The sequence below is a fragment of the Salvelinus sp. IW2-2015 genome, unplaced genomic scaffold, assembly GCF_002910315.2.
Source record: "Salvelinus sp. IW2-2015 unplaced genomic scaffold, ASM291031v2 Un_scaffold560, whole genome shotgun sequence".
Classification (NCBI taxonomy): domain Eukaryota; kingdom Metazoa; phylum Chordata; class Actinopteri; order Salmoniformes; family Salmonidae; genus Salvelinus; species Salvelinus sp. IW2-2015.
Window position 1 is genome coordinate 696,033 of NW_019942573.1, and position 15,511 is coordinate 711,543.

General features: G+C 43.0%; 1 protein-coding gene across 1 annotated transcript in view; it reads right to left on the reverse strand.

The window, feature by feature from the left end:
* nudcd1 (NudC domain containing 1) overlaps positions 1-6,539 on the reverse strand; it is a 64,275-nt gene extending 57,736 nt beyond the window's left edge. The window contains exons 1-3 of the mRNA XM_024135683.2: positions 6,331-6,539; positions 3,418-3,572; positions 673-858 (exon numbers count right to left, since the gene is read on the reverse strand). Of these exons, the coding sequence (XP_023991451.1) occupies positions 673-858; positions 3,418-3,572; positions 6,331-6,445 (456 nt within the window). The 5' untranslated portion in view covers positions 6,446-6,539. The remainder of the gene's footprint in view (positions 1-672; positions 859-3,417; positions 3,573-6,330) is intronic.
* Between the last annotated feature and the right edge of the window lie 8,972 nt (positions 6,540-15,511).

Sequence of the window (15,511 nt, forward strand, 5' to 3'; positions counted from 1 at the left end):
TTTATTTCAAGCTTATCAACATGCTAAACCTGATCTACAGAATGGTATATAAAAYAGGACTCAAGATAAAACAGGCCTGGATTAATATTGTAACGACCCGGTATTGTGTTCTGTGTTTGTGGGTGTGTTATGGTTCTCATGGCTACTAGCAGGGGTTAAATATGTCAGGACAGATGGAAAGGTTGGGGGGGTATGATGGGTAATACCGCGGGATTTGGAAATGCATAAATAGGGATTACTGTCTCATTGTTCTCTCTCTTCTGTTCGGGCCTTGATCTGTTCATATGAGAGTGACCCTTAACTCAACATGTATAATTGTGTACGTTCGGCATTTAGCGGCGTGGGCTGTGGCCTGAACAATAGCCCAGTTTAGGAATAAACCTGTGTTCTAACCTGTACACCTAGAGTCCGTCTCTTTCCTCTTTAATGACCCAGTCGGGTCATTACAATATATTCCACCATGGGTTTATGGTAGGTTAATTTGACAAACACTATAAGTAACATTGAGACTGATATCTCTTTTTCAAGTGAGATATAACTGCTGACCTTTATTAAAATGGGATGTAAAAAAAATCTGGGAAAAAAACGAAAAAGCAAAGTGGATGCAATGTTGTTGGTCAATATCTGAACATTGATCATGACAGAGTATATTGCAGGTCCAAGTCTTCTCACCTCCCACTTCAGACTGCAATTCTCCCTTCTCATGCTGGTTCTGAGGAGGTAGAGTCTGCCCGCCCCGTCAGAGAGAGATGCCCAGGTGGCAGAGGTGAAGCTAAGAGAGGCACAGATACGTTCCTCACACACAGTGAGGTCAGAGGGCATGTGGAAGACCTCTATGGGCTTCCCCAGTGCCGTGTCCTGTCAACACAATACAAAGACCTGTCAGTCTCCTGTCATCAATGGAGGATTTCTACAGAACCTCATCTCTCTTATGAATTCTGTTTATGAATGAAATAGTATACGCCAGGGTTTATTTTACTGCACATCGTAAGTATTCAGACCCTTTGCTATGAGACCCGAAATTAAGCTCAGGTGCATCCTGTTTCCATTGATCATCCTTGAGATGTTTCTACAACTTGATTGGAGTCCACCTGTGGTAAATTCAATTGATTGGACAAGATTTGGAAAGGCACACACCTGTCTATATAAGGTCCCACAGTTGACAGTGCCTGTCAGAGCAAAAACCAAGCCACGAGGTCAAAGGAATTGTCCGTAGAGCTCCGATGGGGAAGGGTACCAAACAATTGCTGCAGCATTGAAGGTCCCCAAGAACACAGTGGCCTCAATCATTCTTAAATGGAAGAAGTTTGGAACCACCAAGATTCTTCTGAGAGCTGGCCACACGGCCAAACTAAGCAATCGGGGAAGCAGGCCCTTGATCAGGGAGTTGACCAAGAACACGATGGTCACTCTGACAGAGCTCGACAGTTCCTCTGTGGAGATGGGAAAACCTTCCAGAAGGACCAACATCTCTGCAGAACTCCACCAATTCAAATCAAATGTATTTATATAGCCCTTCTTACATCAGCTGATATATCAAAGTGCTGTACAGAAACCCAGCCTAAAACCCCAAACAGCAAGCAATGCAGGTGTAGAAGCACGGTGGCTAGGAGAAACTCCCTAGAAAGGCCAAAACCTAGGAAGAAACCTAGAGAGGAACCAGGCTATGAGGGGTGGCCAGTCCTCTTCTGGCTGTGCCGGGTGGAGATTATAACAGAACATGGCCAAGATGTTCAAATGTTCAAAAATGACCAGCATGGTCAAATAATAAAAATCACAGTAGTTATCGAGGGTGCAACAAGTCAGCAACTCAGGAGTAAATGTCAGTTGGCTTTCAGGCCGTTATGATCGTTCAGGCCGTTATGGTAGAGTGGCCAGACAGAAGCCACTCCTCAGTAAAAAGGCACATGACAGCCCGCTTGGAGTTTGCCAAAAGGCACCTAAAGTACTCTGACGATGAGAAACAAGATACTCTGATTGAACTCTTTGACCTGAACGCCAAGAGGCATGTCTGGAGGACACCTGGTACCATCCCTACGGTGAAGCAGGGCGGTGGAAGCATCATGCTGTGGGGATGTTTTTCAGCGGCAGGGACCTGGAAACTAGTCAGGTTGGAGGAAAAGATGAACGGAGCAAAGTACAGAGAGATCCTTGATGAAAACCTGCTCCAGAGCACTCAGGACCTCATATTAGGGCGACGGTTCACCTTCCAACAGGACAACAACCCTAAGCACACAGCCAAGACAATGCAGGAGTGGCTTTGGGACAACATACCTCCACTTCTTCCATTTAAGAATGATGGAGGCCACTGTGTTCTTGGGGATCTTCAAAGCTGCAGAATTTGTTTTGTACCCTTCCCCACATCTGTGACTCGACACAATCCTGTATCAGAGCTCTACTGACAATTCCTTTGATCTCATGGCTCTAAGATAAAGGCCTGATTGGTGGAGAGCTGCAGAAATTGTTCTCCTTCTGGAAGGTTCTACCATCACAGAAAATAACTTTGGAGCTCTGTCAGAGGGACCATCGGGTTCTTGGTCACCTCCCTGACCAAGGCCCTTCTCCCCCGATTGCTCAGGTTGGCCAAGCAGGCCAGCTCTAGGAAGAGTCTGATGGTTCCACTGTGTTCTTGGGGACCTTCAATGGTGCAGACATTTTTTGGTACCCTTCCACAAATCTGTGCCTCGACACAATCCTGTTTCGGAGCTCTATGGACAATTCCTTCAACCTCATGGCTTGGTTTCTGCTCGGACATGCACTGCAATGTCAACTGTGGGACCTTATAGACAGGCGTGTGCCTTTCCAAATACTGTCCAATCAATTGAATTTACCACAGGTGGACTACAATCAAGTTGTAGAAACATCACAAGGATGATCAATGGAAACAGGATGCACCAACTCTAAAAAACAGTTTTTGCTTTGTGTGTAGATTGATGACGAAAAACATTTTATCAATTTTAGAACAAGGATGTAATGTAACAAAATGTGTAAAAAGTCAAGGGGTCTGAATACTTTCCGAATGCCCTGTATGTATATGATGGTGTGTATAGATAGACATGGGCAGTATAGGAATATAAAAAGGTGTGTACAACACTAGTTATATAGGATAGGCCTTGACTAGAATACAGTATATACATATGAAGTGGGTTACACATGTGCTGTTTTACCAGTGCATTGAGTGGACAAGTAAGAATATTAGTATCAGATAGACTTTGCTCCACTAATAATACTTCTCAAAAGCTATGCATTATGGGGGCATCAATTTAAAGTTGGATGGAGGTATAACTGAAGCAATGTCCTGAGAGGTGTTGGGCTCTTAGTATAAATTAAAACAAAAAAAATCCACTGTGGAGCAGCATTCATTTTTCAGAAAAACTGTACAAGATACCCATCAAGCATTTTGAGAGACTTACTTACCAGGGTAACCGTAAGATTCAGCACTCGCCCTTTGCAGTCAACAAAGAAAACACTGTCCTCATACCAGGGGTCTATATGCAGGTAGTTGTACATGCCAAAAGCACGCACATGGTCCAGGGTGTATTGACTGTCCTTCAGTTTCACCTCCGCCACAGCTATAGAGAGGAGGTAATGTAAATTTGTGAAATGTCATTTAAAAAACTGGGTGCTATACCATTGACGAATATTATCTAGGCTAGTGTTTTTATGGCATAACCTATAAAAAAGGTACAATCATTCTGCATAGATTATGTTGCAACTCTTATTTTCCTGCATACACTTCTTATTTTTTGAGTATAAGGAATAAGTTATGCCAAATAGTGTGAGCAATCTGAAGTGAATGAACCCCAGAAATAAATCTACAGCCCATATTTGTTTCAGCAATACTTTGCCATTGACTTAAAGGGATAGTTCGGGGTTTTGCCAATGAGGCCTTTTATCCACTTCCCCAGAGTCAGATGAACTCATGGATACCATTTTATGTCTCTGCGTTCAGTTTGAAGGAAGTTGCTAAGTACCTTTAGCTCCTATTGACGATCTTCTGACTGGTGGAGTTTTTGTTTAGAGCCCCGATGCTTGCTTTAAACATTAAAACGCATCGCTTGCAGCACGGGTTTTGGAAACATAAGGAACGCATCTTTCATATCAGCGAGAAATAATGTAAACAATTACTACACACCTTCATAGGGATAGGGTTCCCACACAGCCATATTTCCACGTTACAGCGTTTGTTTCCGCAAAACAGACGGAAGACAGACGACTACCTGTGCTATTAAAGGTATCTGCGTCTCTGAACACCTATGTGTGAATAGAAGACAGACACCACAAACGTGTCGTCACGGGAAAAAAATACTGTCGCAAATATTAAAACTGTGTACAGTAAGTATATATTTTGCATTTGTGAAATTATTATCAGTTAACATGGCCTTTATGAATTATTAAGCCTGTGTGCTTCATGTGCTTGCTTTTATTATATAAATGCTTCAACATTCGCTAAAAGTGACTAGCTGATGAAAATTCTCAGAACAAAATGTAGAAAATCTCTTAAGCCTGTTTACCACAGATCTTATTTTTGCCATTAATCCAACAACAACAACAACAAATGATTTCCACAGGCTTTGGCCAATGAGCCATGGCGGAGTAGGAGCCTATAGGCGCCATTGACCTCTATTGGCTCGCGAAACTACCTCCAACTTCCTTTAAACCGGACTCAGATACATACAAGTGGCTCTGGGGAAGTACATTTAGATAAAGGGCTTCATTGTCGAAATCACGGACTATCCCTTTAACATTGACAAATGATTTTCAAAGACCATGTCATTAGTATTGCGTGTACATTTATTGTAATACTGTATATAGTCAAACAATGGGGGGAAAAAATAGCTAGCTATAGAGCTGCCAATTCTTACCCATTGGCCGTGAGACACGCATTTGACCCTCTTCTCACGACATACCTCATATCTCAAGCATTGAAAAGTACTGCTTTTATTTGTCAATTGTACTGTATAGTCAGGGCGTTAACTTTTCAACTGTGCTCCAAATCATTTTGAAATTGCAGCATCTGCGCCTGCAATTTAACATCACGAGCGGAACTTCTATCATTGTCCTGTCTTGCCGCAGCACTGCGAATCCCGGCACATTGCACCATTATGATTGGTCTAGTTATGTTATTTATTTGGTTAGGGTGTAGTGGCAGATTTGTCATCAATGGATGTTATTATCCATTTACTATATTTAGTCTGATCAGTGGAAAAATTTGCATTCTTAACAATGGGCTAAAATATAGGGTAATTACTGTGCTTGTCAGCAAGAACACTGTTATTTCCCACATGTATTTTATTATTCCACTTCTTCCCAATTTTGCCAGTTTAATCACATATTAGAAATCTCATATGCCTACTTGTGTCTTTGAAAATTAATTGAGGTCATGTATTTTTGCAGCCATTCATGAACAAGTCATACAAATAAGCATTGGATAGTAAATGCTCCAAGAATCAAATATAATTTGACATTTTACTATTGTGCACATTCTAGGCAACTCATAAAGCATAATATTGTGTCTAGGTAGAGTAAGATGATGGCAAGGATCTTCATCTAGTAGGTATAAACCACCCAAATTCATCAGATTTTTCTTCAAGGTTTGGTGATTTTGAGAAATTAATTGTAATAAGAAAAACATTTCAATCACCCGGCACTTGGGAAACATAGAACAGGGGTGGTGGCCAACCCTCCTGGAGAGCAAGCAGGATTTTCTTAGAGACCTTTTTTCAAGAGAGTACACCCACATTACAAAATGTTTGTGTCCTTATCTTGAAAGCAGTATATAGACAAGTCAACTGCAATCTATGATTTGGTTACCCACTGCCATTAAACATGAATATTTCCTGTCCAGAGCCTTGGTGTATTGGTAACACTCCCTGGCACATGTTGCATAAGAACAGGGATCAATCTCTGCTTCCAATCTTCCCACTGTTTTTAGTATTTAATGCTAATATTTACTGTCTGAATAGTGTCAAACCACATAAAACAATTGAAATAATATTAGCATATTATTTATTTATTTATTATAAGCTAAATTCATCCCCCCCCAAAAAAATCGCAAAGTCATCCAATTTTGAGTGTTCATTTAATGTTGAAAGCACCCTTAAAACTCCTGACCTGTGATTTATTTTTTTAACTCCACCCTGTCAGAATAAATTAATTGCAGGAAATTACATTTAAAACATGGGTTGTGTTAGGGGAAATGAAATTCACATAGCAAATCTCACTCACTCCAAGCTTTCTTCAAAAGTTAGCAGCCCTGTAGCTAAATCAAAAATAATGGCAATATTAGCATGCACTAAGGAAAATGCGACGTGGCGCGCAGTTTCTCACCAGCATCTAGCTCTACGTTGTAAATTGGTATGGGCTCCAGAGACAGTCTGTAACTCTCAAAGCTGGGATCCAAAAGCTGTCTGTTGACCTTCAATGAATAATTTGATACAGCCATGTTTCAGAATTATTGATAAATTGACAATATGTTTAAGATTAAATATATAGGAGCTGAACTGCACACAACTTAATGTGCTTCCTGTATGAATCAGTCGGAATATTTTACGGACGGACATATAGGGAGGTATGGGAATTGAAATCTTGCAGGACGTGAAAAATTATGAAAATAATTAACTTATAAATAAAAATTCTTGAAGAAAATGTGTCTGTTGAGTTTTAGACACTATTAATGGATCATGACTGATAAAAAACGAATGCAAACAACCTGCGTGGTTCAACACTCTCATAGGCAGAACCTTCGCGCTTTCGTGTTCTTAACCGGAAGGTTTATGTGTAGGACTGCTTGCTTCCTTGGTCTTTATTAGCGTCATGGCAGCAACATTAGCCTCCCGGAAGCAACATTAAGACTTCCGGTTTTCTGATTTGCCTTCAAAATAAACATATGTTCTTAAACGCTGTGTATGATACGAAATCAATATTTTTTGGCAGTTTTGCATAGTCATAGTGCACTAAAGAGAATGACAACTTTACATAAGATAAATAATATTGTAAGGTGGAGCACATTGAAAAATGGCTATGTTATGCATATGAGTGGTTCTGTGCTTAATTAAAGGTGTTTCTTGGTTCTTACAGATCCTATCACAGTTTAAATGTATTTCCAGTTTGCTTGAGATGTATTCCTGGATGAGTATATGGCCCTAGTGGTGGGGCGGCAGGTACCCTAGTGGTTAGAACGTTGGGCCAGTAACCGAAAGGTTGCTGGATTGAATCCCTGAGCAGACAAGGTTAAACAAATCTGTAGTTCTGCCCCTGAACAAGGCAGTTAACCCACTATTACCTGGTTGGCTGTCATTGAGAATAAGAATTTGTTCTTAACTGATCTGCCTAGTTAAATAAAGGTTCAATTAATAAAATAAATTGTGGTTATCTTATTATTCAACCGATCGCTGCTTGCACCTGCCCGCCCGTCCAGCATCACTACTCTGGACGGTTCTGACTTATATGTGGACAACTACAAATACCTAGGTGTCTGGTTAGACTGTAAACTCTCCTTCCAGGCTCACATCAAACATCTCCAATCCAAAGTTAAATCTAGAATTGGCTTCCTATTTCGTAACAAAGCATCCTTCACTCATGCTGCCAAACATACCCTCGTAAAACTGACCATCCTACCGATCCTCGACTTCGGCGATGTCATTTACAAAATAGCCTCCAATACCCAACTCAATAAATTGGATGCAGTTTATCATGCAGTGCCATCAGTTTTGTCACCAAAGCCTGTCGTGGAAAATCATTTCAAATACAACGCTTATCAGAACTTGTAAATTCAAACATGCTCTTTATTACAACTGTACAGCCCACTGGCATGTCCCCGCGGAACACACCCCGCGGAACACACACACACCCAGAGCACTGGTTCGCTCTTTATACCCAAATAGCATATGAGTCCACCCCATATGCAAATAAACATACTTTCTGAAGTCATTCCCCACCATCATCCTTTAGTTCAAGCTTCCTACTTGTTCACGCCCTATAACGCCATCTGCTTTCAATTAGTTTATAATGGTGGCTGGACCCCCTATCTTAGTGTGTCCAATTCTCTTAAGCGCCTCTCTGTCTGACATGTATGTTTATAATAGAATGGTCAGACCATATGTCTAGTGTCCAATTGCCTTTAAGCGCCTCTCTGTCTGACATGTATGTTTGTAATAGAATGGTCAGACCATATGTCTAGTGTCCAATTGCCTTTAAGCGCCTCTCTGGTATGTGTGCCTCCAGTGGAATGTGCAGACCACAAGTCCAGTGTGTCCAACTGTTTCAAGTGCCCATGTGTCTGATCAGTCCGTCAGCACAATGGAGAAAACAAGAGGGCCAGAACGTCCCCTAGTATATCTCCATTACCACAGTCTCATGATCAACGTGAACATGTGGCTCGCTACTTTAATGTTCAGCTGTCTTATGTTACTACTACAAGCCCCATATACTACCCACCACTGAGACCTGTACGCTCTCGTTGGCTGGCCCTCGCTTCATACTCGTCGCCAAACCCAGTGGCTCCAGGTCATCTACAAGACTCTGCTAGGTAAAGTCCCCCTTATCTCAGCTCGCTGGTCACCATAGACGCACCCACCTATAGCACGCGCTCCAGCAGGTATATCTCTCTGGTCACCCCCAAAGCCAATTCCTCTTTGGCCACCTCTCCTTCCAGTTCTCTGCTGCCAATGACTGGAACGAACTACAAAAATCTCTGAAACTGGAAACACTTATCTCCCTCACTAGCTTTAAGCACCAGCTGTCAGAGCAGGTCACAGATTACTACACCTGTAAATAGCCCATCTATAATTTAGCCCAAACTACTACCTCTTCCCCTACTGTATTTATTTATTTTGCTCCTTTGCACCCCATTATTTCTATTTCTACTTTGCACATTCTTCCAATGCAAATCTACAATTTCAGTGTTTTACTTGCTATATTGTATTTACTTCGCCACCATGGCCTTTGTTTGCCTTTATCTCCCTTATCTCACCTCATTTGCTCACATTGTATATAGACTTAATTTTCTACTGTATTATTGACTTTGTTTGTTTTACTCCATGTGTAACTGTGTTGTTGTATGTGTCGAACTGCTTTGCTTTATCTTGGCCAGGTCACAATTGTAAATGAGAACTTGTTCTCAACTTGCCTACCTGGTTAAATAAAGGTGAAAAAAATAAAAAAAATTAAAAAAAAATATCCTAGTGGCTTAAAGCCTCATGTGTCTTATCATAGTTCTGTGAAACCATAACACTATGTACTGTGTCCAGCAGTTGTCTTACTATCTTTTGCTAATAAATACCAATTATTTGGTCTTTCAGAGTGTATGACTATTTACCCATGTGTAACAGTATAACTTTAGTCCGTCCCCTCGCCCCGACCTGGGCACGAACCAGGGACCCTCTGCACACATCAACAACAGCCACCCACGAAGCATCATTATCCATCACTCCACAAAAGCCACGGCTCTTGCAGAGCAAGGGGAACAACTACTTCAAGGTCTCAGAGCGAGTGACGTGACCAATTGAAACACTATTAGCACGCACCACTGCTAACTAGCTAGCCATTTCACATCGGCCACACTCACTCCCCTTTTGACCTCCTCCTTTTCCGCAGCAACCAGTGATCCGGGTCAACAGCATCAATGTAACAGTTTAACTTTAGTCCGTCCCCTCGCCCCGACCCGGGCGCGAACCAGGGACCTTCTGCACACATCAACAACAGTCACCCACGAAGCATCGTTACCCATCGCTCCACAAAAGCCGCGGCTCTTGCAGAGCAAGGGGAACCACTACTTCAAGGTCTCAAAGCGAGTGACGTAAGGATAGTAACCTGTTAACTATATTAACAGGTTCTCTGCCGGACTTGAGATACTAATCTCTAGCTAGCCATTTCACATCGGTTACACATGCAACAGAACATAACAATGGAACACCATTGAACAGTAGAGCGCTAAAGTGAGGTGGAAAGGACTCAGTACGGTCTCTACTAACCTAATCTCAGTTACCGAGAAGTAAAATTCTTGCAGAAGTCTCACTAACCATTACTCTGTCCACTAGAGATTACTACTAACCAAATATGTTTAGTTTTGCAGGGGGACTGTGTCATACTGTTGCTGGTTTTTATTTCGCACCCCTCCATACTCGCCAATGCAATATACAGTGTATTGGACTGTCTATTACCTGTCTCAGCTAAAGTGTGGTAAAAAAGACTCAGTAGGGTCATAGGAATGGTTGCTGGACTTTTACTGTGGTCAAACAGCTTAAAATAGGGTGCCTGAACACTATACGGCTCAAATATAGCACTGTGTCATGGGACGCATATATTGTCTTACCAAAATAAATTATAATAATATAAAAGACAAATACATATACAAAAGTATGTGGACACCCCTTGAAATAAGTGGATTTGGCTATTTAAGCCACACCCGTTGCTGAAAGGTGTAGAGACCAGGAAGTTGGCCACCTTAATTGGGGAGAACGGACTTGTGGTAATGAGTGGAGCGGAATCAGTGGAATGGTTTCAAATACATCAAACACATGGTTTCCAGGTGTTTGATGCCATTCCATTTGCTCCGTTCTGGCCATTATTATGAGCCATTCTCCCCTCAGCAGCCCGTCTGTGGTGTTTAAAATCGAGCACACATGTTTTGCAATCTCCATAGACAAACATTGGCAGTAGAATGGCCTTACTGAAGAGCTCAGTGACTTTCAACATGGCACCGACATAGGATGCCACCATTCCAAGTCAGTTCATCAAATTTCTGCCCTGCTAGAATTGCCCTGGTCAACTGTAAGTGCTGTTATTGTGAAGTGGAAACATCAAGGAGCAGCAACAGCTCAGCTGTGAAGTGGTAGGCCACACAAGCTCACAGACTGGGACCGTCGAGTGCTGAAGCGCTTAGCGTGTAAACATTGCCTGTCCTCGGTTGTAACACTCACTACTGAGTTCCAAACTGCCTCTGGAAACAACGTCAGCACTGTTCGTCTGGTTTCCATGGCCGAACAGCCGCACACAAGCCTAAGATCCCCATGTGCAATGTCAAGTGTTGGCTTAAGTAGTTAAAAACTCACCGATATTGGACTCTGGAGCAGTGGAAACACGTTCGCTGGAGTGATGAATCACGTTTCACCATCTGGCAGTCCTACGGACAAATCTGTGTTTGGGGGAAGCCAGGAGAACGCTACCTGCCCGAATGCATAGTGCCAACTGTAAAGTTTGGTGGATTAGGAATAATGGTCTGTGCTGTTTTTCATGGTGGGGTCTAGAGCACTTAGTTCCAGTGAAGGGAAGTCTTAACGCTACAGCATACAATGACATTCTAGACGATTCTGTGCTTTCAACTTTGTGGGAACAGTTTGGGGAAGGCCCTTTAACGAGCTCCCTTTTTTAATAGAGCTCAATTTTTATGGAATTGTCTACCTACCCATGTGAGAGACGTAGACTCGGTCTCAACCTTTAAGTCTTTCTTCATGGGTCATATGATTGAGTGTAGTCCGGCCCAGGAGTGGGAAGGTGAAAGGAAAGGCACTGGAGCAACGAGCCGCCCTTTCTGTCTCTGCCTGGCCGGTTCCCCTCTCTCCACTGGTATTCTCTGCCTCTAACCCTATTACAGGGGCTGAGTCACTGGCTTACTGGTGCTCTTCCATGCCGTCCCTAGGAGAGGTGCGTCACTTGAGTGGGTGGAGTCACTGACGTGGTCTTCCTGTATGGATTGGCGCCCCCCTTGGGTTGTACCGTGGTGGAGATCTTTGTGGGCTATACACGGCCTTGTCTCAGGATGGTAAGTTGGTGGTTGAAGATATCCCTCTAGTGGTGTGGGGGCTGTGCTTTGGCAAAGTGGGTGGGGTTATATCCTGCCTTTTTGGCTCTGTCCGGGGGTATCATCGGATGGGGCCACAGTGTCTTCTGACCACTCCTGTCTCAGCCTCCAGTATTTATGCTGCAGTAGTTTGTGTCGGGGGGCTAGGGTCAGTCTGTTATATCTGGAGTATTTCTCCTGTCTTGTCCGGTGTCCTGTGTTAATTTATGTATGCTCTCTCTAATTTTCTCTTTCTCTCTCTCGGAGGACCTGAGCCCTAGGACCATGCCTCAGGACTACCTGGCATGATGACTCCTTGCTGTCCCCAGTCCACCTGGCCATGCTGCTGCTCCAGTTTCAGCTGTTCTGCCTGCGGCTATGGAACTGGTCATTTATGAACATTTGAACATCTTGGCCATGTTATGTTATAATCTCCATCTGGCACAGCCAGAGGAGGACTGACCACCCCTCATAGCCTGGTTCGTCTCTAGGTTTCTTCCTAGGTTTTGGCCTTTCTAGGGAGTTTTTCCTAACCACCGTGCTTCTACACCTGCATTGCTTGCTGTTTGGGGTTTTAGGCTGGGTTTCTGTGCAGCACTTTGAGATATCAGCTGATGTAAGAATGGCTATATAAATACATTTGATTTGATTTGATTCCAAGCACTACCCTTCTTTTGACGCTTCCATAAGTCAAAGCCTCATATGCTAATTCAATTCACCAACATTTCTTTCTTTCATTATATCTAATTAGGTGCATTACAGTATAGTCTAACATTGTGTGGCTTTCCATGTATTGTTCTATGCACAAAGCAACAGTTAAAACACTGTAGTTTCTCTGCACGTTGTAAATGGCGGTAGCACATGCTATCTGTCTGCGGTGGCTTTTGGCAACATTAGCGAGGCTGGGGGAATAGTGTTGATTACCTGTTACTCATTAGGTTGCTTTTACTGCTGCCGCTAAGCCCTCATCAGGAGGTTCTTGGCTAAGCGGCTAACTGAGGGCCCTGATCTAATTCACCTTTTAACTTCACAGGACCTATCTGGGTTGACACGGGTCAGCGCATCTATAGACACACTGTGCACTCACAGTGAAGACCTCATTACCTCATTTCCTGTGACTACTGTACCAAACATAAAGGAGAATTTTCCAAATGGATTCTTACATAAAATGCAAGTATAAAGTTTTGAATGTTTCTCATGCTCCGCCATGGAAGGAAATATTCAATGTGAGGATGGCTCTAATAGTGATTTTTGTGACAATTGGATTAATGTGATACTCTTTGATCAGAGAGAGGATCCAGAGAATTATCTAAGCTGCTTTGCTGTACATTTATTAGTCAGTACGGAGAAATAAAGCCCAAATTGACAGTTAGTCTCTCAGTGCAGCATTTCGCTCATTATCCTCTGTCCCTAGCACCTTGCTAGAGATAACAGGCTCGATCTCCTCTACAAGACACATTCATTTAGCCATAATAATGTTAACAGCAGAATTAAGATATATTTTAAACTTGGTCAGTGGTGTTTGGAGGTCTTAAAAATACTTTATTTTGAGTGTCAATGCAACTCAGCATGTTAAAGCAGCCATCAATGGGCGATACAGTGTCCCTGTGGAGTAGAAGTGACAGTCCAGCCTGAGGGCCAAAGGCCAGCTGCCTGGGACAGTTCTCACTAGTACTAAGAAGAGTGGAGAAAGGTTCACGACCGGTAGGGTTCCGCTTTAAATGACGTTCAGCGTATAAAGGCTTCATAAAGCCTTCATAATGCCTTGATAAGCAATAGATAAATGTGTTACTAAGCATCTATAACCATATGTCATGCTAAAGGGTTCATAAATGTGGCATAACTGTGTGACATAATCACCCATGTCAAATGTGACATAACCCACTATGTCACATATGACATAAACATGTGCTTTATAAAGGGTGACATGTTGTGCTGCAGGATGGCATATGCACATATTAGTCACATTACACTTATTCTCATTCCCGGACACTTCTGTCCAAATGTGCAGAAGGTCTTATGAACCAACTCATCAAACTTGGCCTTCAGTAGTTAGGATTAGGCTTAAAAAGCACATTTTAAGATGAAGAATTGGGGAAATGGGCAGAGTTTTGCAATAATTATGACTTTTTGACTGTGTTAAGTAGTGACGATGACAAATACTTTACTAAGTAAGGTCACTATAGAATTCTATGGTCACTCCCACTAAGGCCAATTTTGAATGGTTGATATCCCAGGTTTATAAACTCAGCAAAAAAAGAAACGTCCTCTCACTGTCAATTGTATTTTCAGGAAACTTAACATGTGGAAATATTTGTATGACCATAACAAGATTCAACAACTGAGACATAAATTGAACAAGTTCCACAGACATGTGACTTACAGAAATGTAATAATGTGTCCCTGAACAAAGGGGGGGGGGGGGMGGGGTSAAAGTCAAAAGTAACAGTCAGTATCTGGTGTGGCCACCAGCTGCATTAAGTCCTGCAGTGCATCTCCTCCTCATGGACTGCACCAGATTTGCCAGTTCTTGCTGTGAGATTTTACCCCACTCTTCCACCAAGGCACCTGCAAGTTCCCTGACATATCTGGGGGGAATGGCCCTAGCACCCACCAGGTCCCAGATGTGCTCAGTGGGATTGAGCTCTTCGCTGGCCATGGCAGAACACTGACATTCCTGTCTTGCAGGAAATCACGCACAGAATGAGCAGTATGGCTAGTGGCATTATCATGCTGGAGGGTCATGTCAGGATGAGCCTGCAGGAAGGGTACCACATGAGGGAGGAGGATGTCTTCCGTGTAACGCACAGCATTAACATTGCCTGCAATGACAAAAAGCTCAGTCTGCTGGGATACACTGCCCCAGACCATGATGGACTCTCCACCTCCAAATCGATCCCGCTCCAGAGTACAGGCCTCGGTGTAACGCTCATTCCTTTGACGATAAACACAAATCTGACCATCACCCCTGGTGAGACAAAACTGTGACTCGTCAGTAAAGAGCACTTTTTTCCAGTCCTGTCTGGTCCAGCGACGGTGGGTTTGTGCCCAGAGGTGACGTTGTTGCAGGTGATGTCTGGTGAGGACCTGCCTTACAACAGGCCTACAAGCCCTCAGTCCAGCCTCTCTCAGCCTATTGCGGACAGTCTGAGCACTGATGGAGGGATTGTGCGTTCCTGGTGTAACTCGGGCAGTTGTTGTTGCCATCCTGTACCTGTCCCGCAGGTGTGATGTTTAGATGTACCGATCCTGTTCAGGTGTTGTTACACGTGTTCTACCACTGCGAGGGCGATCAGCTGTCTATCCTGTCTCCCTGTAGCGCTGTATTAGGGGTTTAGCCGTACGGACATTGCAATTTATTGCCCTTGCCACATCTGCAGGCCTAATGCCTACTTGCAGCATGCCTAAGGCACGTTCACGCAGATGAGCAGGGACCCTGGGCATCTTTCTTTTGGTGTTTTTCAGAGTCCAGTAGAAAGGCCTCTTTAGTGTCCTAAGTTTTCATAACTGTGACCTTAATTGCCTACCGTCTGTAAGCTGTTAGTGTCTTACCGACCGTTCCACAGGTGCATGTTCACTAATTGTTTATGGTTCATTGAACAAGCATGGGAAACAGAGTTTAAAGCCTTTGCAATGAAGATCTGTGAAATTATTTGGATTTTTACGAATTATCTTTGAAAGATAGGGTCCTGAAAAAGTGACGTTTCTTTTTTTGCTGAGTTTGTGCTG